Source organism: Sorex araneus, chromosome X (genome assembly GCF_027595985.1).
Source record: "Sorex araneus isolate mSorAra2 chromosome X, mSorAra2.pri, whole genome shotgun sequence".
In the NCBI taxonomy this organism is placed as follows: Eukaryota; Metazoa; Chordata; class Mammalia; order Eulipotyphla; family Soricidae; genus Sorex; species Sorex araneus.
In genome coordinates, this window is record NC_073313.1 from 183190655 (window position 1) to 183213386 (window position 22732).

The 22732-nt window shown below is 48.2% G+C and overlaps 1 protein-coding gene and 1 non-coding gene across 26 annotated transcripts in view; one reads left to right on the forward strand and one right to left on the reverse strand.

The window, feature by feature from the left end:
• Positions 1 to 22732, reverse strand: part of CLASP1 (cytoplasmic linker associated protein 1) — a 242752-nt gene that overhangs the window by 140207 nt on the left and 79813 nt on the right. For all 25 annotated transcript variants that reach the window (XM_055123331.1, XM_055123325.1, XM_055123330.1 and 22 more), the window contains exons 3-7: positions 15160 to 15238; positions 13428 to 13531; positions 12608 to 12699; positions 8742 to 8817; positions 1046 to 1143 (exon numbers count right to left, since the gene is read on the reverse strand). In XM_055123331.1, the coding sequence (XP_054979306.1) occupies positions 1046 to 1143; positions 8742 to 8817; positions 12608 to 12699; positions 13428 to 13531; positions 15160 to 15238 (449 nt within the window). The remainder of the gene's footprint in view (positions 1 to 1045; positions 1144 to 8741; positions 8818 to 12607; positions 12700 to 13427; positions 13532 to 15159; positions 15239 to 22732) is intronic.
• Positions 15773 to 15898, forward strand: LOC129400205 (U4atac minor spliceosomal RNA). Its single transcript, XR_008627524.1, has one exon. It is a non-coding gene; the product is annotated as a U4atac minor spliceosomal RNA (small nuclear RNA).

Genomic DNA, 22732 nt, shown 5'->3' on the forward strand with positions numbered 1-22732 from the left:
ATTTCCTATTCTAGCACATATCTAGATACTCACTACTCCAAAAACTGTATCATGAAGTAGAGACATTAAAAGGAGAATTTGAACAAAAGGGTTCCAATCTTTGTTATGACTCTTACTAAGTGCATAATGCTACTTAAGTCAGTTTAAGTCTCTGGGCTGGGCTGTTACCACAGACACCAAGACGGGCTTTCAGGAGCTGCTGTGAGTCTAGTCCAAGTCTAACTTTCCATAACTCGCCAGGATTTTCATAGCCCGGTGTCTCTTAAAGGATGGGGTGGGACACACTTGATTTTACACTAAGGTGTTCCTTTCATGGTTAAAGTGATAAGCATCTAATTGTTCTTTGTTTTCGTAGAAACTCTGGCAACAGAGACATCTGTGGACTCCCACTGCCTTGAATTTATGAAGAGGCGCTAGTTTCTCAATATTGAGACTGGCATCCAGGAACAGAAAATGAAAACATCTCTCATTTTAAAGAGGTCTTTCAGAATTATTCTATTTCTCAACACAGACTCATTCTGGGAGGATTTCATTCATTCAAACAAAATCTATTTATTTACTTATTTTGCTTTGGGGATCATATTCAGCATGCTTAGAACTTACTTCGGGCTCTGCACTCAGAGACAGATAACCCCTACCGAGACTGAAGGACTATATGGGGATTGAATCCAGGTTGGCCACATGCAAGGCAAGTACCCTACCCGCTAAATTATCTCTCCAGTCCCCAAACAAAATATTCTAAGCAACTATTCTATACAAGCCATAGACCCTTATGAATCAAAAGAATGCCAAATATTTCTACATTGCTTGCATGAAATACACTTCTGGCATCTTTAAAATACAGCACGGGACCTGGCTGGAGGTGTAACTGAGGTGGGACTCGAACAGAAATAGGATGGGGGACCTGGACAAGAACTCCAACCATCCATCCTTTAACCAAATACACTATTTGAGTAAAATTACAACAAATTAGTTGTGCAATTCAAGATATTGAATGAAAAGGAGCAGGGGAAGAGCAGAAGGAAGGAAAAGCAGCTGCACTCACCGAGACTGTGGCAATCCTTTCTTACTGAGATCTGCCCTCACACGTTCCCCTACGTGTCTGTAAATTTCCACTAAGCTGTTTATTGCTGCATCCCGAACCTAGATGGAAAAGAAGAAAACTTAGTGCTGCTCAGTGTCATTCCATAGCACTTCCTGCTGGGACCCAAAGGCTACACACATCCCAACCTTGTCACCCATTTACCAGTGTGGCTGTGAATAGCATCCCTTATTTGCACTGGGTTAAATAAAGCCATGTTGAACTTTTCACTCCATGGGTACAATTCCCAAGAAGAGAAAACTTTGAACCCAACCCTGTGTCCATGTTAAAGTAGACATCCCTTGGTTCTTTGTATTCTTCAAAGAGATGTCAGAAAGCTCAGGTTTTCAGAACATCTTGCCCAAGTGGGAAACACTACAATGATTGTACTACAAACAAAACATCATTAACGCATTAAATACTTAAAGAAACAAAAATAAAATGGGCTGTGTGGATTATAAAGAGCTCTATATTCAAGATGCTCAGAGTTCAAAAAAGGAAAAAGTAAGAAAACTCCATGAGGCCTATTTATAAACATACATAAATACAGGGCAGACTGTAGCAGGTGTCACCTACATCAGAATACAAAGACTGGGCCAAGGAGATAGTCTAGGGGTAAGGCGCTCGCCTTGCATGCTGCCAAGCCCAGTCTGAGCCCTGGTACCGCATGGGCCTCTGAGCACCACTGGGTGTGGCCCAAAATTTTGAAAATTTAAAAAAAAAAAGAACAAAAATTTAATACCATTAAGGGAGGGCAATAAAAACATGAGCGAATACCAAGAAACATTTAATGGAAGAGGAAGGAATGTTCTTAGACCAGCACTGTACCAGACAGGTTCCAGACAAGGCACATGGGATGAAGGCAAAGCTGCACAAGAACAAGCACCTGACCGGACACAAAACCAAACCAAAAAGCAAAATAAACAAGGCCCAAATGAGAGAAAAAACAAAAATAGCATGGGGAAATCTAAGTATAAACTCTACATATCCAATGTTATCATTGTACTAATCATGAATTTCTTGGACGTAAAAATGACATGTGGTTACATCAAAATATGTGTGTGATTAGGGGCCACACATCAAAACATCTAGGGATTAAAATACCATGGCTGTAAGGTAATTTTGTACAGCTTCAGGAAAAACACATTATTTCTCCATGGACGTGCACACGCACAGATTACAGAAAGCTAGAAAACAATGACAAGATGTAAACTAGTGACTATGGGAATCTGCTCTATTATTCCTCACTTCCTCTTCTAAATTAAAAACTTTCCAAGTGAAAGACAGGAAGAAAATAAACACTACCGAGGCCAGCCGAGGAGGTAGGGGTACAGTGAAGGAGCGAGATCTAGGGATGGGGAAAGAGGTAAAAGTAATTCAAGGGAGTTACATGATTTTAGATTTGTTCTCAAGCAATCAAAAACGCCCTACCCGCTGTACTGTAGCTACAGCCCCAAAAGCTTACACTATGGGTAACTGCATCCACCAAATTTATGTTGACCCCCTCAGCCTCAATGTGACTAAATTTAGAGACCAGACCTGTAAGATAAAGGCAATTAAAATTGGATGAGACCATAATAGTGAGGGTCTGTCAGGAAAAAGATTCTATTTTTGTTTGCTTTGTTTGGGGGCCACACCCAGTGATGCTCTGGGGTAATTACTTCTGGCTCTGTGCTCCGAAATCACTTCTGGCAGGGATCCGGAGATCCCTACAGAACTCAGGAAATCAAACCTAGGTCAGCTGAGTGCAAGGCAAAAGTCCTACCAGCTATACTGTCGCTCCAGCCCCTTTTTTCCTTTTTATAGGGTTACAACCTGCAGTGCCCAGGCCATAGTAGGGAGCAGCATGTGGTGGCGGACATGCACTGCGGGGACTCAAACTCAGAGCAAGGCATGTGCTCTACCGAGTCATCACCAGCTTCCAAACGATTATTTCTTTAAATAATAAAGGGCACCAAAGGGCGCGCACCATTCTCCTCACATACTCGAGTGTTGGGGGAAGCGCTCAGTGAGGTGTTTTTCTGTAGGCTGGGAAAGAAGCTGTCCCCCAACCCATCCACGTAAGGTCTGTGAGCCCAACCTTACAGACCCCGAATGGAAAAGAAAATATTGCCGTCTTTTAAGCCACCCAACCTATCAATCATCTATGACATCATTTTACGGCAACTAAGCTCATTCATCCAGATGTTGCTTATTTTGGAAGAGAATTTCTCATAGCAGGGAACAATTCTGTGCCAGAATGTACTTGTGTTACAAAGGCAGACAATCCCCTAGCATCCTGAGTGTCAGTCCTAAGAGTGGCACCTGTTTGCCTCCCAATGGTGGATTTGCTCCAAACCATCATACATCTGCTTCCTGGGGGAGGTGAGGGCAGGGGTGGGGGGGTTTGAGGATCAAACCTACGGGATGTACAACTGAGCTCCATTTCCTGCCTGAACCAGTCCCATCGATAAAGAGTAACTAGTCCTCCCTGTTGCTACTCAGAAAACTTAGGGCCATAGGGTATAGGTGAGTGAGAGGAGCAACTGCTGGCTTTGGAATCAAAAAAGTAAATTCGGGCATTGACTTGGCCACAGCAGCAATGTAACCTTGCACAAGAATCTTTAAACTCCAACTCATAATTTGCTCCTGTTCCCTAGGCTGAATGTTCGAGACCAGAAGACATGAGCAGGGGACTGGTCCAAAAGCATGGGCATGGGCCCCGGGCAGACGGAACAGTCTCCACCTCGGAGCCACCAGGGATGTGACACATCTAGTCTCTCAAGTCACGTGGACTACAAAGGTGAAATGAAAACACCTACATCGCATGGGTCCATCCACACGGTCCCCACGACAGCTGGAGGCACACACAGGTTGTATGCAAATCCCTCCTGCCCTTTGGGCGACAGCCGGTGGGGCTCCCCACACCAGAGGTGGGGACCTTTGGACACCGGCCCCAGTCTCTGGACTAGCAGCTGAGAACAACCATTGACCTGCTTCACGTTTGGACTAACATCCTTTGCCTTGAAGGTAACTTATCCTACAGGCTGTGAAAGTGCGAGGGGCAAAGGCCAGTTGAGGGGATGAGCGGCCCCTGACCCCGGACACTCAGGAGACCAGATTCTCCCCAGCACTACTCTGCTCTATGCTCGAGTCAGAAGGGAAGACCCAGCAGAACAGCTCAGCCCAGACTGCAGGGACAATGTCAAACTCACGGGGACACACCACCCAGTGGCTCCCAAACTGCCTGTGCCCACCCCACGGAGAGCCCAACATTTCAGGCCACCAAGACTGGGAAAGAGAAGTGCCGCCCACCCCCCCCCCACCAAACCCCCCGCCAGGCCTGAGCTGGACGCTGCTCTCTGGCATCCCCACAGAGCCACTGCCGGCTGGCGCAGAGTGGGATGCGGGCACTGGGAGGCCGGCCACGTCCCGGGGCCCACAGCAGGTGAGCGCAAGGTTGGGTACTGACCATCTATCTCTCAGAATGGGGCCCCACCACCCTTCTTCACTGCAGTACAATGCAGCTGTGAGGGGGATCAAAAGAAAGAGCTCCCTCAGAGCCCGAACATCAAGGGAGAACTTCCCTTCCAAGGGGTGGGTGTGTGGACAGGGGCACTGTAAGTCAGCTGCACAGCCCTGTGGGACACCAGCACGGTCCCCAGTCAGCTCTGCACAAAGAAGAGAGCCACACGGCCCAGTGCGGCTGCCTCCTCGCAGCCCACCATCCCCGCCTGAGTTTTCAGGAGGAACCTCCTCCACCCGTGAGCCCGGGCGCACAGCACAGCCTGGGGCCAGCCGCAGGGAGCAATGAGATCAAGGGCGACCTCAGACTTTTGAAAACATGCTTTTAGGTTTCGAAGATGCGTATAAGACTCCAGAACAAGATATACTGGCAGTGGGGCCCAGGAGAGGCAACCGTCACGGGCAGCCCCAGGCTAGCTGAGGAGACACAGAGATGGAATTTGGGGCTCTGGAAGACCAGGCACTTCCCGTGGTATCTGATGTTTCAGGCTGCCTGAAGACACAGCCTCGTCCACCATGTCAGCAAACACAGTCCTGCCCTAAACCCATCTGAGGCAAATCTCAGAGACGGCCATCCCTTGGGGCTGGAGAGAAAGGTCGCTGCATGTGGCAAATCCAGATTCAATCCCCAGCATCGCATCTAGTCCCCCAAGCAGCGTCAGGAATAACTGTTGAGTGCAGAGCCAGGAGCAAGCCTTGAGCAGTACCGAACAGGGGAGGGAGAAAGGGAGGGAGGGAGGGAAGGTGGGAGGGAGGGAGGGGAAGGAAGGAAGGAAGAAAGAAAAGGAAGGAAGGAAGGAAGGAAGGAAGGAAGGAAGGAAGGAAGGAAGGAAGGAAGGAAGGAAGGAAGGAAGGAAGGAAGGAAGGAAGGAAGGAAGGAAGACCTTCCTTTAATCTAAGTTCCTTCCTAGCAATGAACATATCAGGGAGGGGAGTAGGGTCTAATTTCCCTCAGTGAAGCGCAAGGCAGAACCATGGGAAAGCCAATGGAACACATTTTCCCACTGTTCGGAAGAGAAACACCAGAATCTCTAAAGATCATGAGACAAAGGGAAAAGGGAGACGATGAGCTGATATTTGACGATGTGAGAGAATCCTGACCTCTCAGGGAAAAGAGGCAATCAGATACCATACAGTATGTTTCTGAGAGAAAAGGAGTACTTATCTTTAAGGATATTTAAGAATTAAGTGAGGATGTTCCCAGAGCGATAGTACAGTAGGTAAGGTGCTTGCCTTGCATGCGGCAGACCCAGGTTCAATCCCTGGCATCCCATGTGGTTCTCTGAGCACTGCCACGAGTGATTCCTGGTTGCAGAGCCAGGAGTAACCCCTGAGCATCATCAGGTGTGGCCCAAAGACAAAACAAAACAAAAGAATAAACAGAGGACACTGATAAAGGGAAGGTCACTCTGGTGGTGGGACAGGTGTCGGGAACTCAATGCCTGAAGCGACTGTATTATGAATAACTTCACATTATGAATAACTTCATAAACCGCAGTGTAAAGAAGAACATGCAAAATTAAATGAAATGATGCCTAACAATTGTTTGCAAAAAATCTAAATCTTGCTTCAAAGTAATGGGGTGGAGAGGAAAAATAAATGAATGGAAAACTGGCTTTGTCACCGTTTCTGAGCTGGGCCGGGTGGCAGACACCTGGGGCTGCATTCTGACATTTTGAGACCAGAAGTTCATGCTGCTGTAGGAGCTGCAGCCTTCCAAGAAGCCAAAGGTGCCCAGAGAGGAGGAAGGCAGAGGGCGCCAGGCCTGCCTCGCACCAGGGGCCCAGTTATGCTCCCCATGCCAGGCTCGCAAGGGAGCAATACAGGCCAGGCTTCTTCCCACGCCTAGACAGATGGACTCGAGGTCTCTGGGACCAACTGAGCCCCTCACGAGTCTGATGTCCCCCTGGTGCTCCTCATTCAGAGTTGGGTTTTCCATTGGCTTAGAGCCGCAAGTCCTCGGCCCCTCACCCGTGCGCCAGTCCGAGCAGTCTTCCCGTGCTCTACGCCAGCCCGACCAATACTGAGACGATTCTGATCTCCTCTGCGGGGGAGTGCAAGTCACACTGAGTGCAAGTCCCCTCCGTGTCAGGGGCGGCCAGGAGGGCTGGGGAAGGACCCTCAGCCCCCAGGGTGTGGAGGAGGAGAGCTAGGGCTGACCACAGCATGGGACCAAGTGCACTACAGCACTGTCCAGTCCAGCTTCCCCGTTGCCGGTATGAGCCCTAGCCGCCTACAGGAAGCCACCCCAACGAGGATGCAATGCCCACTTCACCCCAGGCAGTCCTGGGACGACAAAGAGCAGCGTGTCCGACTCCTGACCTTCGAGGTTAAAAGACCAGTGTTCAAGACTGATGAGAAAATCCAAAGGAAGGAAAGCATGACAGCAGAGGCCCCGGGAGGGCGAGTCACCACCAAGTACCAGCAAGCGGGGTGGCGGCTTCCTGACAGGTGGGGTTCCGGGAGCTGTGGGCTGGATGCGCACGCGGCATTCCTAAGGCAGTTGTGAGTACACAGTCCTCACTGTGGAATCTTTGAGCTATAAATAAACCCTGTTAGGGTCTGTGGAAGGCAGCCCACAGAGCGCCAGACTCCTCATGGGCCCAGCAAGTCTATTCACCTCACCTGCCTGGCCCTGAGCCTGGGAACTAGGAATAAATCACCTCGGTGAGCCGCACCCACTCTCCTGCTCGACAGATGGGCACCAGCAACAGCAGCTCGGACTTGTGACAGCGAGAAAGGATTTCTCTCTCACACAGAAAACCAAACTGGAGACGATATCCAAAGCACAGGGTGGGCAGTCAAAAACCATCCATTCAGTAACAAAGCATTCTTTTTTTTAGATTTTATTTGGTTGGATGGGGCAAAGGGTGTGGGTTGGACTCCACCCAGAAGTGCTCAGGGCTTATTCCTGGCTCTGTGCTCAGGGTTCACTCCTGATGGGGCTTGCTCAGAATCCCTATGTGGTGCCAAGGATTAAAATGGGGTCAGCCACACCAGACAAGCACCTTGCCCTCTGTACTACCTCTCCAGCGCAAAGAAAGCTGAAGCTAGTGTGGACCATAAAAACATGACTTGGTAATAATAATAATAATAATAATAATAATAATAATAATAATAATTATAATAATAATAATAATAAACGTGTGTGTCTTTTATCTGCCATGTTAAACGTTTTCCATGAAGGCTGGATAAGGAGTAGATGAAGGGAAGTAGGAACGTGCCAGGGAGACCCAGAAGAACAGCAGTGAGCCAGCACTAGGAGATGGGAGAGAAAAGGGAAGGGAGGCAGGAGCCCAGCACCAGACAGAAGGGGAGAAAATGTGGCTGGAACTAGGGGCAAAGCTATGGACGAGCAGAGGGCTCGGACCACAGCCTCAGAAGTAGACGCAGGGCAAGATCTACTCACACATCCCCATAAACCAAGACTTGCAATGAGATGCCTGTTTACCACTTTTGTAAGTCTGTTCCCATTTTGGCGCCTTGACAGAGGGCCGTTTCCCCAGTGTGTGTGAGCTAACAAGATAAAAACAGTCGGTAAGAGTCGGAACAAGATGAAGCAAGAGGAGAGGCTCAGGAGCTGCCTGAAAAAGCTCCCAGAACTGGGAGCTTCTCCCAGAAGGCCAACTGCACCCCCCTTCCACTGAGGGACTGGGGCATTTGGGGCAGGGGGATGGGGGGGTTGCTTATCAAGTAAAATGCACACAGACTGGCACACCCAGTTCTAAAGGGGGAGTTCAAGGAGTTTCCGGTGCGAGATACCAGTGGGGCCACCAAAGAGTGAACAGGAACATTGCAGTTGCCTGAGAAGAGTGCTCAGGCCCTTTCCTGTCCATGCCACCCCCACAGTGGGCAACCTGTGGCGTGCTCCCGCTCCGGGCCAGGGGAGAGGGGCCCCGCAGGGACGCTGTCTAGGAGCGGCCTGGGCGACATCCCTTTCCAGGCTAGTGATGCCTCGTCCTTTCCAGGGCCCAGACGGGCCGGCACACTTACCAGGGCATCTTAGACATGCTCGTGGGCAGTATCTTATGGCAAACACACACTGGAAGTTCCCCTCCTCTCCCCCCCATCCCCCACATCAGGCACCCCCAGAATCCCCAAAGGCATCGTCATTGTCTGTAGCCATTTGGTTTCTCCCACCTCAAAATGCACTCACCTGGCTATTGGGATCTCCAAGTAAGTTACATATATGTGGCACTATCTTGTTTAGTGTTAAAGTATGTGCTCCGGAGCTGGGGAGGGGAAAAAAGAAAAGGATTGTTTTATTATTGGTAAGAAAGAAAGACACTTCCCTGCAGGGGAACAAGACAACCTTCCCCTTCCTCTTTACCTCAGGGTCCCACGGCCACCTCCCACCAAGGCTCTCTCCTTCCCATATGATTCCCAAACACAGACACAGACACACAAACACACACACACACACACACACGACAATCTCTTTATAGAGTTCAAACCCTTGAGGGCCTCTCACTGCCAGGTCTTCCCGCCGTCCCCTCCTCCCCCAGGCACTTGAGGGTCTCTCCAGTCTGGTCCCACCCTCTGATGCCAAGCCAAAGCCTAGACGTGCCCACAGTCCCGCAGGCCTCACTTACAGTGGTCTCAGAAACGACCACCCTAGCCCTGTCCTGTCCCCAGCTCTGCCCAACTCATCACAGCCAACCCAACAAGCCCCTGGCGGATTTGTGCCGCATTCTCCACCCACATGTCTCTCAGCTGCAGGGAGGCTGGTGAGGAGATGCTGAATGGGGACAGCTGAAACAGTCCCGCAGGACTCCGACTCGCCACCGCCCTACTCACTCCTCTCAGCTCCTCACCATCGAAGCTGCTAGTGTCGGCAGCCAGAGTCTTGGTGCACCAACTCTCACTGATAATCTGATTATTCCCTCAGGATAAACTTTCAGGAGTGGAAACTGCTGTGATTCAAGGCTAGAAACAGTTCTAAAATGGGACCAAGTCAATGGCATGGAAATGGCTAACATACTAAGAGGGAAAAGTTTCAAAGTAATAGAAGCAATCAAACACCAATTTCGGTTTTAAAAAAATAAAACTAGAGGCCAGAGCAAGAGCACAGCAGGCAGGCCACCTGCCTTGCACATATCGTCCCCTGAACCTCCCCAGGAGTGATTCCTGGGTGCAGAGCAACGAGGAACCCCTGAGCATCGCCAGGTGTGGCCCCCCAAAGAAACCAAAAATCAAATAAAAACTTATAGACTAGAAAAAAATACAATCCATGTTAAGAGTGACTGTGGGGATGAACCAAGAGCCGCGGCACGAGAAGCAGAGCCTCTGCGCCTACTGACTGTGATCCTGAGGTCTCCTAACCCATTTTGGCACCAGAGCAGATTCTTGCAGCCATGCATTTTGACTGTGAACTGAACTACAACCTCGTGCAGCCCGGGGAGGGATTTTTTTCCCTCTCCACCCCATTTTTCTGAGCGAAAATGGCGGCAGCGGCAGCAGCCACGCGGTGAGAGCCACCCTCTAAGACCCCTCCACCAGGAGGTAGGACTCTCTTTAGTGACGTAGCCTGTAGGTGATCCTGGGAGGGGAGGTGTTCCCGGCGCGCCTTCCGCCCAGAGATGAACCAAGAGCCGCGGCACGAGAAGCAGAGCCTCCCGCCTACTGACTGTGATCCTGAAGTCTCCTAACCCATTTTGGCACCAGAGCAGATTCTTGCAGCCATCCATTTTGACTGTGAACTGAGCTAAAATATTAGAAACCCAAAACCGCGCGGCCGCGGACTCAAAGTCTTCACTTTTACCAAGGAAGAGAAATTATTAGATGATGCTTATTCAGCAGGCCTGATTGTTGGGGAAAATTTCCAATCAACAATAGTGAGTTCTGTATGGAAATATGAAATGTACTCAATATATAGAGAGAATAATGGGAATATCATTAGCTACTTAGATGGGGGGTGGGGTGGGAGGGGGGTGTATTGGGGTTCTTGGTGGTGGAACGGGTGCACTGGTGAAGGGATGGTGGTTTAATCAGTATTTGACTGTGACTTAAACCTGAAAGCTTTGTATTTTTTTTCTTGTTTTCACGGTGGTTCAATAAAATATTTCAAAAAAAAAAAAAAAGAGTGACTGTGGATGACATGTATAAATATTACTAGTTCATAATCATTAAAAGTAACCTGTAATTTGTTTGATTTTGTTTTGGGGCAACATCTGACAGTGCTCAAGGGTCAATCCCAGTGGTGCTCAGGGGACCACGTGGTCTAAAGATCAAATCAAGGCCTTCCACTTGTAGAGCAGGTACTCAGTCCAGTGAGCTATCTCTCTAACCCTATCTAACATACATATGTATATACATATATATATATATTTTTTTTTTAGGAGATGTCATACTCAAAGGTGCTTAGGGTTTACTCCTGGCTCTGTCTGTGCTCAGGGATCACTCCTGACAAGGCTCAGGGGAACATATATTGTGCTGGGGATCAAATCTGGGTCAGTCGCATGCAAGGGTAAGCGCCTGACCCAATGTACTAACTCTCCAGATCCTACTATCTAATTTTTTTTTTTTTTTGCTTTTTGGGTCACACCCAGCGATGCTCAGGGGTCATTCCTGGCTTTGCACTCAGGAATTGCTCTTGGCAGTGCTTGGGGGACCATATGGGATGCCGGGGATCGAACCCGGGTCGGCCGCGTGCAAGGCAAACGCCCTACCCGCTGTGCTATCGCTCCGGCCCCTCTAATTTTTTAATACCTCTCCCATAAGCATATGGAAAAGGTTCAACATCAACACCCATAAGACAAATACAAACTAAAACTCAAAGAGTTATCACTATAAAGATACCGAAATGGCTAGGATGAAAAACAGTGGTAAGTCAACACTAGCCAAAATGTAAAGAAACTAAATGATACTTACATTGATGGTGCGACTATAAAATGCTAAAGCAAAACAAAACCCTGGAAAACAGCCTTCAGTCGTTTAAAAATTAAAATGGAGATCTGGAGAAACACTACAGGAAAAAAAGTCCTAGCATCACACGTGGCCGACCCTGGTTTGGTCCCCGGCACCACAGCACACCAAGGAGTTACTCCTGAGCACAAAGCCAGGAATAGCCCCTGAGCATTGTAGGCATGGCCCAAAAAAACAAATAAAATTACGTAAATAAAACAAAAACAGGGGCCAGAGAGGCTGCTCAGCTCTCTGAGTTCTGCCTGCTCTGCATGCAGGTAGGCCAGGTTTGAGTCCCGACAACACCTGGTCCCTGAGCTGCTCCGAGAAGGAACCCCAAGAACTGAGCCAAGAATAGCTTCTGAGCAGTGCCAGGCACGACCAAAACAACAACAAACCAAATGAGGGCCAGAAAGATGGCTCAACAGGAGTGACTGCAGATGTGCGTACTGGAGACATGAGTTTGATCCCTGGTACTGAGGAAATCATACTGAATAAAGAAAGCCAACCTCAGAGGCTTGCATCCTCTGTGATTCCATTTATATAACATTCTTGTTTCTTAATTTTGTTTTGGGGCCACACCTGGCAGTGCTCAGGGACCAGTCCTGGTGGGGCCTGGGGGGACCATATGGGGTGCTGGGGATCGAACCACCTGGATCAGAGGTGTGCAAGGCATGTGTCCTGCCCACTGAACTATCTCTCGAATCAAGATGTGGAGATGGTGACTAGGGGCTGCCTGGCGTTATGCCCAGGCTCTCTGGGGGATCATGATGATGCCGAGCCATGCAGATGATGATCACAGTTCCAGCACCCGCTGCACACGACTGCACAGAACTACTCCAGGCATGACCATATCTGAACACACATGCACACATATGGGAGAATAACTGCTGCACTTTGACGGAGCTCTAGGGAGGCGTATCAACTTGGATCTCCTGGTATTGAGAATGAACCACAAACAGACCGGAGGCTAACTCGGGGGAGGGGGGTGGGGGTACAATGCACCGCCCAGGACACGTCTCCTGCAACTTCCAAGAACTCTATTAGTAACTCAAACTAAGAATTGAAAATTAAAAAGCTCCCAGATGGAAACCCCCAGGCCCCGCCCCCCAGACTTACGCATTGAGTGTGGCGACAAGACAGAGACACGTGCCTTCCCGAGTCCGGAAATTCTTGTGTTTAAAGCCTCCGAGCATTCGATCCCACACGTACTGTGGATGGCAAAGGATGAGTGAAAAGGGGGACAGCGGGGCCTCCGTCACCTCCCAGCTCCCAGTGGTCAACAGGAGGGGGACCCTGCAACAGGCTAGCCCAGCCCCTCCAGATAACCCACTCAGTTCTGGCAAGAGCACCCAAAAAATGCTCTGCTCTGCTGCATGCAGATCCTTCCAAGTTGCATTTCACTCTCCCAAGAACCTCCCTGGGAGGGAAAGGATGGTGAAAGGAGGGAAGCCACTTTCCAGATCAAGTCCTCAAACGGTCCTCACAGCTGTTGCCACCTCCCGTTGGTCAAACAGCTGCTCATCTTTAAGGCCCGTCTGGGGGTTTCTAACGACATCCCGGACGCACCCGTCCAGGAGAACAGACAGCTGAGCCCCGGGAGGCAGCGCGGGGCTCCCCGTCCATCCCACCCCAGCTCACTCGCCGGCCGGGACAGGGCCTGCAGCCAGGCCTCCCGACTGTGCAGCCAGCACAGCTGCCTCTTGGCGGAGAACAGAGGGGGGTCAACTGTGTAAGTGAGCCCAGGAGTCTGGCGGAGGAAAGCAGGCACTCATCACCTAGGTCCAGCCCGCAGTGTTAGCAGAGCATATCCTCTGCTGCTGACATCATGCACTTAAATACCCTGTATGGGGGTACGATAAGCTTTTTCCCCCTCTGGACTCGCACACGGATGTCATGTAGACACAGAAACACCAGCGAGGCACTTTACTGGTCCTACCTGGGGATTAGCAGCTTGATCCATGATCTTCAGCAGCAGAGTTTGGTCTTGCTCCCTCACGGAGTCTTTAGCATCTCCCAGTCGGTCTATTAAACTTGGCAGCACTAGAAAGCAAAACGCACATTGATCCAGTGAAAACCTCCAGTGGGAGAGGGGGGTCTGTATCACCCACTCCTCATACTTCAGCCGCGGGAAAGACAGAACCCCGCCTGAATGCTGGTCTCAATTCTGAGTCCACTGGTCATCAGAGCTCTGCTCTCTGTGCTGCAATGCGAGGATGTTGCTCTAAGAATCTGCAGAATCCTTTGCAACGAGCAGACACAGCAGGTGTCTTACCCCACCTTCCTCCACCCTAACATACTTTAAGCCGTGAAATATCACTAAAAATAAATGCCAATGAATGACCTCAAAAGGAAATGCAGGTCAGAGAGCGGCGTTCTGGTCTCTCTGCTAGGGCCGGGCAGTTATGCAGCAATCTCTCAGCTGCGCTGTGTTCTCAAACTTATGTAACACACAAGCACTTCAGAAGGGGGACCAGAGCGCCATCCCTCTGCCACACTTGGGTGCTGCCAGCAGCAACTGCTTCAAGGGCATCTGCGTATACCTGGGGTCAGCTACTCTGCATCTCAAAGAGCCTATAAAAACATCCTTTTACAAGAGATACTACTGAACAATTTGACTAATGGAGGAGAAAAATGGAATGCCATAAATATACTAATTTTCTAAAGGTGAAGGAAATTTTTATTCATTTGATGAGTGGAGTACCAGAATGGAAAGAGTTTATGACCTTATGTAAAGCAGCATTCTGGTCAGATAGTTAAAGGAAAGAACACACGTGTGCTGACTTAAAAGGAGAAATTATAAGGAAACGCACAGCCACTTAGTGCTAATAGTGCCCTTATGAAATGTCATCATGCCAGAGCTGCCAGTTTAGAGGCACTTAACTCACCTCTAAATGTACTAGATCTGTGGCTGTTTTTATTTCATTTTGCTGACATGGTTTTCAAGTCAGGAGGGAACACTCACTTTACATGTGTAATGACATTTATAATCAAAGTGCACAATGTCAACAATAATCATCGAGGGGATATATGGGAGCATCAGATTTGCAGGAATTCTCGGGAAAAAAAATGTCTCTCAAACGGGAGGAAGTTGGGAATAAATGTGACTCTAGCTGAGCCATGTGAGTGTGGTGGTTAATCTGTGTAAGAGAAAGGATCCGGTGGCCGTTGAGATAACACCAGGATTGAGGCACCGGTCTTCCCGGCAGCAGGGACCCCGGGACCCCTGCTTGGCAGGGCCCAAGCAGCGCCCCATCCACCGAACCACAAGAAGTCCCCGGGCCTCCAGAGAATCTTCAGCAGGAGAGGAGAAGAAAGAGGGAGCGAAAGGAGGGATTAGAAGTAATGGTGCAGGACGATCAGTAACATCCCTTATTGGAACACGGAGTTGGGGAGAAGGGGTGGAGGGACAGGTGAAATTGGAAGCAGCTTGCAGAAGGGGTCCAAGGACCAGCAACCACCCTCCAGAAGAGAGTCAGGGATGCAGATGCAGCAGGGGAGACTGACTGAGTAGGGGGATGGCGCGGGGGCTGACAAGCTAAAGGGGAACTCAGGGGAGCTGGCGGAAGGAAGAAGGCTAGGGGACACTGGGAAAAATGTGGGGTCAGAGGGGTGGAGACCTTGGGAGCACCCCTTTCTTGCCCCGCCCCCCCCACCTGTCCACAGCTCACCTGTGCCAATCTGCGCCTTGAACCGATCCTGCAACCGGGTGACCAGTGCCGACAGTATGTCCATGCCCAGAAGAACCACCTGCAACCAGAAACACCAGGAACCCGTTAGCCTTGGTCCCTGGGGCTCAGCGCTCTCGCGCACCCGCTCCCGGGACCCCCCCGCATTTCTGGCTCCGAGGCTGTCTGGAGCCCAGCGGGATCGTGCCAGCTAGGAGGATAAGCGCGCTGATGCATAAGGCGGCTGTTCTTGTTTTGAAAAATCGCTGTTTGCGATTTTATGGTTTTAGCCGTATTAAAAAAAAAAAAATCTGCCAAGACCGCGCCGCCCCGAGAGCCAAACCACGCCCCGCGCCGCCCCCTACTGGCCCCAACCTCAGAGCCGTATGCAAATGAGACGTGGCGGACGCTTGGCCTTCTGGGTAAAATCGTGCGGTCTCTCTGCCACCTTCAAAGGCCTCGGAAAACACGGAGTTGACGGTAGGTTTCCGGAATGGTGGTCCGAGCCCATACAAAAACTGGCTCTGGGCGGCTGGAACCGGACTGACAAATTAGTCGCCGCAACCCAACCTGGTATTGGCCCTTCCCGCATGCAGAGCAAGCCCAGCCTCAACCAACCATCCTTTTCTTGGGGTTGCGCTACTGTCCAATGAACGTCTAGTGAGGACAGTACTGCTAACACCTAAACAACACGCTCGCATCAGTTAGAGCTCTGCTTTATCTTGGTGCAATTTTTGGAAAAAAGAAAAATCTCTTTTTCCACGACATGTAAGTTAAAAGTAGCTTGCAAATTACATGAGCTTGGTTAAACAAACTCAGCCACTAGAGGGTGTGTTGGGCATAACAAGTAAGTAAATTCGTCGCTCTCTATGCAGTGGATTTTAGGCGTCTAGAATAACAGTAGCGCCTTGGAGTACTATTAAGTTAACAGGGCAAATGAGTGAACTGTATTCTAGACAACTAAGTATTTCTTGCTATATACTGTCAACACCACCTGTGGTTTTTCAGCTACAAGGCAGCGAACAACTGCAGTCCTTTTACTGAATGAAGCTCATAAATTGCAGTGGATTGACTTCATTAAGATACTAATGTAATTTTTGAAGTCCTATTAAGTATTCATATGAGTTAATACGAACACTGAGTCGTCTTGTTGGTATGATGCACTGCACATCCACCTGTAATCATTCTCAAAATCTCTGCTAAATTCCATCCAGTAAAATAAAGAGAGGCAAAGAAAGCGTCAGCAGGAAGGTGAATGCCATTTCAGGCACCTTCACAGCAGAAAAAACAAATGCACTCTGGATCTACTGGAGGGATTCATACATATTGTCTATATTTACCCTTAGTCACAGCACTAGAGTTTAAACATAAATGTTTATGTTTAAACGTTGAATCAGGATCGTTTACACAACAAGCAAATCCAGTAGCGGAAGGGGCTAATTATCACTACCATATAGGTGGCGTGCTTGGCTACGCTTTGTCCAGTGCTTTGAATCCGCCTTGGTGTATATAAGGAGTGACTGCACACATCTGACTTACCACCAGATCGGCTGTGTCATAGGCATGGGTTCTAGATCGATCCTGACCAGCTGCCCAATGGAGGTCAGTTCCTCAGGACAAGGACTGGGCTAGCAGAGAGCTTCCCTAGGAAGGATTACACTGTGTGCACGAAGCTAATATTTTAAAATCTAGCCCCATGCCAAAGAGAGTCCTTTTGGCAAAAGGAAGAGCACATGCCAAGAGGTGAAGGTCAAACAGAAGATGCACAAGGGAGGCCCCTTCCCCTGCCTAGGATAAGGTCAGATCTTAAAACTGGTGGTGGATTGTGACAGTTGTAGGATAGATGTTCTTTACTGTCAGTAGTTTCCCCAAGTGCAGGCTGACTCCGGTTTCGGGTTTCTTCTCTCTCTCTTTTTTGTTTTTGACCACACCCAGCAGTCCCCAGGGCTTACACCTGGCTCTGTGCTCAGGGATCACTCCTGTCAGTTTTGGGGGGCTATATGAGGATAGAAGAGGCCTGGTCAACCATGTGCAGGCAAGTACCTTACCTCGGTACTATCTCTCTAGCTCCTACACTCTTTCTAGTGGTGTATCTGAGTTTCTACTAATGCATAATGACAAAATAATAACTTATTATAAGAAAACCTAGAAAAAAGTGTACTATAAAAATTCATAAATGAGTTTATCAAGACATGATGCAAAACCAATAAACAGAAAAATACGTTTTTATATAAACAAGCAAGAGTAATATTTTAGAGTTTCATTTTTAATTACATGACTATAAACACCTAGGAATAAATCTAGCCACAAGAAATCAGTAGTACCCCCAGAAGAGTGGAATGATTATTCTTAAAGACCCAAATAAATAAAAAGAGATATTACATATTAGAATTCCCAATGTTGCAAATTTTTAACTTCTCCCAAGCTGATCGACACATTCAATAAAATTCCACTGAAAATCCCAACTGTATTTTAGGAACTTCACAAGTTGATGTAGAAATGCAAATAGCAAGAAACATTTGGTAAAACAAGGTGATGAAACTTGCTCTCACTGAATTTCAAGGTTTATTTTAAAACAGCAGGAATTAAGGCAATGTGGTATTAATCAATCCAAGGAAAAGACAACTACATCAACAGAAAAGAAGAAACCCACATGTATACTGGGGTTCTCTAGGACAAAGTAAGTACTACAAAGTAGTGAGAGTAAAAAAGGTTTTTTGGAAGAAGATCTTTATAAAGACCCTTTATTCAAGACCTTCTATGCACAGTGTACAAGTCAAGTAATGGGCAAAGCAATACACACTTCACAGAAGCTAATAATAGCTGCTCAAGAGAGTTATTCACCTTCCATTTTTCAGAAGCAGAAATTACAAAACATGGTATTACTATAAACCCAACAAAATGTTAAAATTAAAACAGCTGACAAAACCCAGGTTTGATAAAAACTTTCACATGGTGCTAAGAACGGAAACTAGCACAAACAACACTTTTTAAAAAACACCTTAGGGGGCTGGAACAACAGCACAGTGGGTAGGGTGTTTGCCCTGCACAAGGCCCACCTGGGTTCGATTCCCAACATCCCATTTGGTCCCCCAGCACTGCTAGGAATAATTCCTGAGTACAGAGCCAGGAATAACCCCTGTGCATCGCTGGGTGGGACCAAAAAAAGCCAAAAAAAAAAACCACATTTACATCATTTGCCAAATTGGAAGCCACTCATTAGTAGGATTACACCCAACCAAAATACATGCACCTGTGCAACAGGTAAAATACACACAAATGCTCAGAGCAGAGCTATTCATAATAATCCCAAATTAGGATCCATATGCCACCCAATGCAGAGTATGGAAGTTCTGGTTTCCACACCAAGAAATACAATAAACACTGAAAGCAAGGGAATCAGTACTGTGAAATCTTGTAATAATAAGGAGCAAGACAGAGCAAATACATCTTTGAGGTTGAAAAACAAGCAAACATATAAACTAAAAATTTAAGATGCATACTCAGATATTCAAATGTAAAAGAAAACAAAGTGGTTGCCATAAAAGTCAGGAGAGTTTTTTATAACTTTTGATTGTTTGGGGGCCACACCTGGTGGTGCTCAGGGGACCATATGGGATGACGGATGGTGGGTTACACACATGCAAGGCAAATGCCCTACCAGCTATACCATCACTCCAGCCCCGAAAACATTTTTAAAACACTGTAAACACAATACCTTAATTAGAACGATTTTTTTTAAGTTAAGTCAGGAGAGAGATTATTTTGGGAAAGGCTGACAGTGTTCTATTTCTTGTCCTGAATTAACAAACCACTGTTCACTTTTTAAAAGCTCATTGAGCCAGGTCTATGTGTTTCTATTTAAAGAAGAAGAAAAAAAAGATTCAGAAACCAGAACGGTAGGAATGACCCAGGATCACTCCGCTGCAAGTCTAGGACTTGCAAGTCGATTCCTTGCTCTCGAAAATATCCAAATGGCACCACCTCAGTCCTTTTTCAGCCGTGCCTGCTCTCATCAAAGGAAGAACTTCAAAATCCTTCTCCCGGAGGCAAGAAGTCAAGTAAGAATAGGCTATTCCTGAAACTTTGAAGACCGGATTGGCTCGATTAAAAACAGTATCTTACTTTCATATTGTACTTCATTGTTTTTAAGGAACTTTTGAGAGAAATCTGTTTAATCTATTCTCACAGTACTGATGTTCTATATATTATCTTTGTTTTGCAAATGAAGAAAACAAAGATAAAGAGGCTAACCTATGAGCCAAATAGTTTAGTTACCATGTTGAATGCAAACCCCAAACCTCCTGGCCAGGCCCTTTTTCAGTCTCACAAAAGTACATCACACACACACACACACACACACACACAAAATCCAGGTTTATAGTGGTTCTCAGCTTGCAAGGTAATTTAAGATGTTGTGCAAATTACCACTGCGAGGCCAGAATCAGCAAACAAGACAGGTGGACTCAGCTCTAAACCCCATTATTTTGATAATGGCTGGGACAGAAAACAGACAGGGACTGGCACATACAGAGCTGGGTCTGAATGTCACCTCAACCACCCCAATAGAAACAACTTAGCTGCCTATCCCTCACCATGCACAACTTTCATCAGGAAATCCAAACTTAGAATCCATTTGCCTTAGAGGCTAGGAGGGAAGGTTAAAAGTTTTTACAAGGTGCCTAGGCACTTAAGGCCTGGGTGCTAGTACAGCAGGTATGTCCTGCATACATACTGGATATATATATAGCTGGATACCCCCCCCGCCCCAGCCATGCCAGGAGTGACCCCTGAGCACAGAGCCAGGAGTACACTCTGAGCACTGCCAAATGGGAGCCACAAAAAAAAACCATAACAAAACCAAAGTGTGTAGGCTCTTCCTAGTGCCTGGTGCTTGTTTTAGGAGAAGTACTTTACAAATTAAAAAAGTGTGGAGCCCTGGCTTACTAGGGAACGTAGGCAAAAATCCAAGGGAAGTAAGGGTACTGAAGATCTCAGCACCCAAAGATAATGCCGTGGAGGGAGAGTGAGTATCCCTCACAGACAACTTGGCACACAGACACACACACCCATGTATGCGTGCATGCATGTGTGTGCATACAAGGAATTTTGTTCTATGAATAGGCTCGGACCGGAGGGGTAGTGCAAGATTTCCAGGCACTGTCTTCCCGGCATCAACCCGGGTTGGAATCCCTGGCACCTCACACGGTCCCCTCAGCACTGCCAAGGGTCACCCCTCAGCAAGAGCCAGGAATAGCCTCTGAGCAACAATACACGTGGCTCGAAAACCCACCCTCCCCCAAAAAAGGCCTTCATAAATAGGCTCTTTATAATGTGTATGTTCTAGGCAATACTCCATCTCATATATATATACACACACAGTTATATATATATGCATACACATATTTATGTATCTGTTTCACTCAATATGTTCTAGAAATCTTCCCAAATCATAACTAAAGATGTATTTCTCTTTATTCAGTACTGTGTGATACAGTTGTATCTAAGTATTGTTGAGCCAATCTTCCACATCCCTACTACCATTCAGGTTCAGTTAGAATTTTTCACTATTTCCAACAATACGGTGGTAGGAATCTATGCCTACACATGCGCTGCTATTCCCTTAGTACAAACTGTGGGGAAGCCAGGAATCTGCTGGGCTTGTCACTTGGGTGCTGCTTCTCGAACCAGGCACCAGCTCTGTGCCCCCACCCCACTGCATGCTGCTGACTGCTATAGACACTAGTTGGCGTCTTAAAAAAAAAAAAACCTTAAACTGCAACCTTACTCGATAAGGCAGCAATTAACACTTCACAATGCACTCACTACTTTCAATTTCAAGAATAAGAATGCAACACAAAGACCAAAAAAACATTTGTGAAAGAGGGCAGGAAGAATTGCTCCTCCACATCAGCTGTCCTTCAGAGCTCCTTCCACACTCCACCCAACACTAGCGGTACGAGTCTGTCTAAACCCTTCTTCGGAGACGGTTCATAAGCCACAAAAGTTGTAGCTCCTAGTCTACTGGGGACTGGTGCAATACCAGAGTTTGTCTAAATATAAAGCTTTTCCCACTAAGAGGTCTTAGGCACGCTGAACCAACTATCTTGCTTGACAGAAGACCAGCAGTCCCGGAGCAAGGTTAGGAGGTGAGGTCTAAATGGCTGGGGAGACAGTCATAGTGCTGGCACGTGGGCATGCTTCAAGCCCTGGCACTGCACGGGTGGCTGGCATACGCATCCACGCCCTGGAAGACCAAGTCTGTAGCCTTTGTGTAAAGCTCTAGATGGGTCCAATACAACGTTCAGTAACCACCGAAATGTTCTGTGCTGTTGCCACAAGCCACACACACCTGCCAAGCAAGTAGCATGTGCCTGAATGGAAGGGGACAGGAACTTTTGACTTGGTTACTTCGGGACATAAGGCAGCTGGATGGCACCCCGAGGGAAAGCAGGACTCCAGGCCAATAGCTACACACTGCAGCAGACAGAAATGAGGCGGCAGTGGTCCCTGAGGGGGGACAGGGGACCCACAGAAACCTGCGTACCTTGCAAAGTTCTAATCACAGAACACCACGTCTGCTGAATCCCTGGACTCTCAACCCTGGCCACTCAGGGAACGATTTCCTAGCACTAAGGAGCCCGAATCAAATACAACTGGAGTCGAACTCACCCTGCGACTTCTAGCGTGCAGGGAGCCGACAGGCCTGGGGAGATGGCTCGATAGTGGAACACACACCGTGGCCTGGCTGAGGTCCGAGGAGTTGGATCCGAGGTGCCACATGCCCCCTTCCCCCAGTGCCTCAAGGCCCCAGCACACCCGCACCGGGTCCACATCACATGGAGTGGCCCTGTCGCTGTGCGGATTAAGCAGAGATCAAAGTCGGTCATGTTCACTTCCAAATTTCTCCATGGTACGTTCCACAGCTGAGTGATCTGACCTCCCCCAGACACTAACGGCCAGTTTAGCGGGGACCCCCTGCGCCAGGCTCTCTGCAAGAATCTCCCTACACTCACCTCCCTCCAGACCCTGGTCTAACCCCTCTAAGGTACCTTTCCAGAGAGGCTAGTGGCAGGGGGGTCCTGAGGATCTAGCTACCCCCCCCTTACACCCCCACCCAGGCCACTGCTTGCAAGAGCTTCACCCTAGCTCCTGTGCATGTCAAAACAAGCTGCAACCGACTGTAAGCACTCAAAGCAGGATTTGAATGAGGTCCCCTCATTCCTGCCCCTGTGCCAGAGACTGACAGGATAAGCAGGAGGGGAAGGCAAGGAGCAGCGGACACTTGCAAGCATCTCTTCCAGTTAATACTCTAAGACATAGAGTATTAACTATGAACCCGACCCAGGTTCAATCCCCAGCATCCCATAAGGTCCCCTGAGCACTGCAGAAGTAATTCCTGAGTGCAGACCCAGGAGTAGCCCCTGAGCATTGCCAGAAAGGAAAAAAAAAAAAGATATATATGATATCTTTTAAAGATAATATGGATTGGTTCTGGAGTTATAGCACAGAGGGTAGGGCGTTAGCCTTGCACGTGGCTAACCCAGGTTCGATTCCCAGCATCCCATATGGTCCC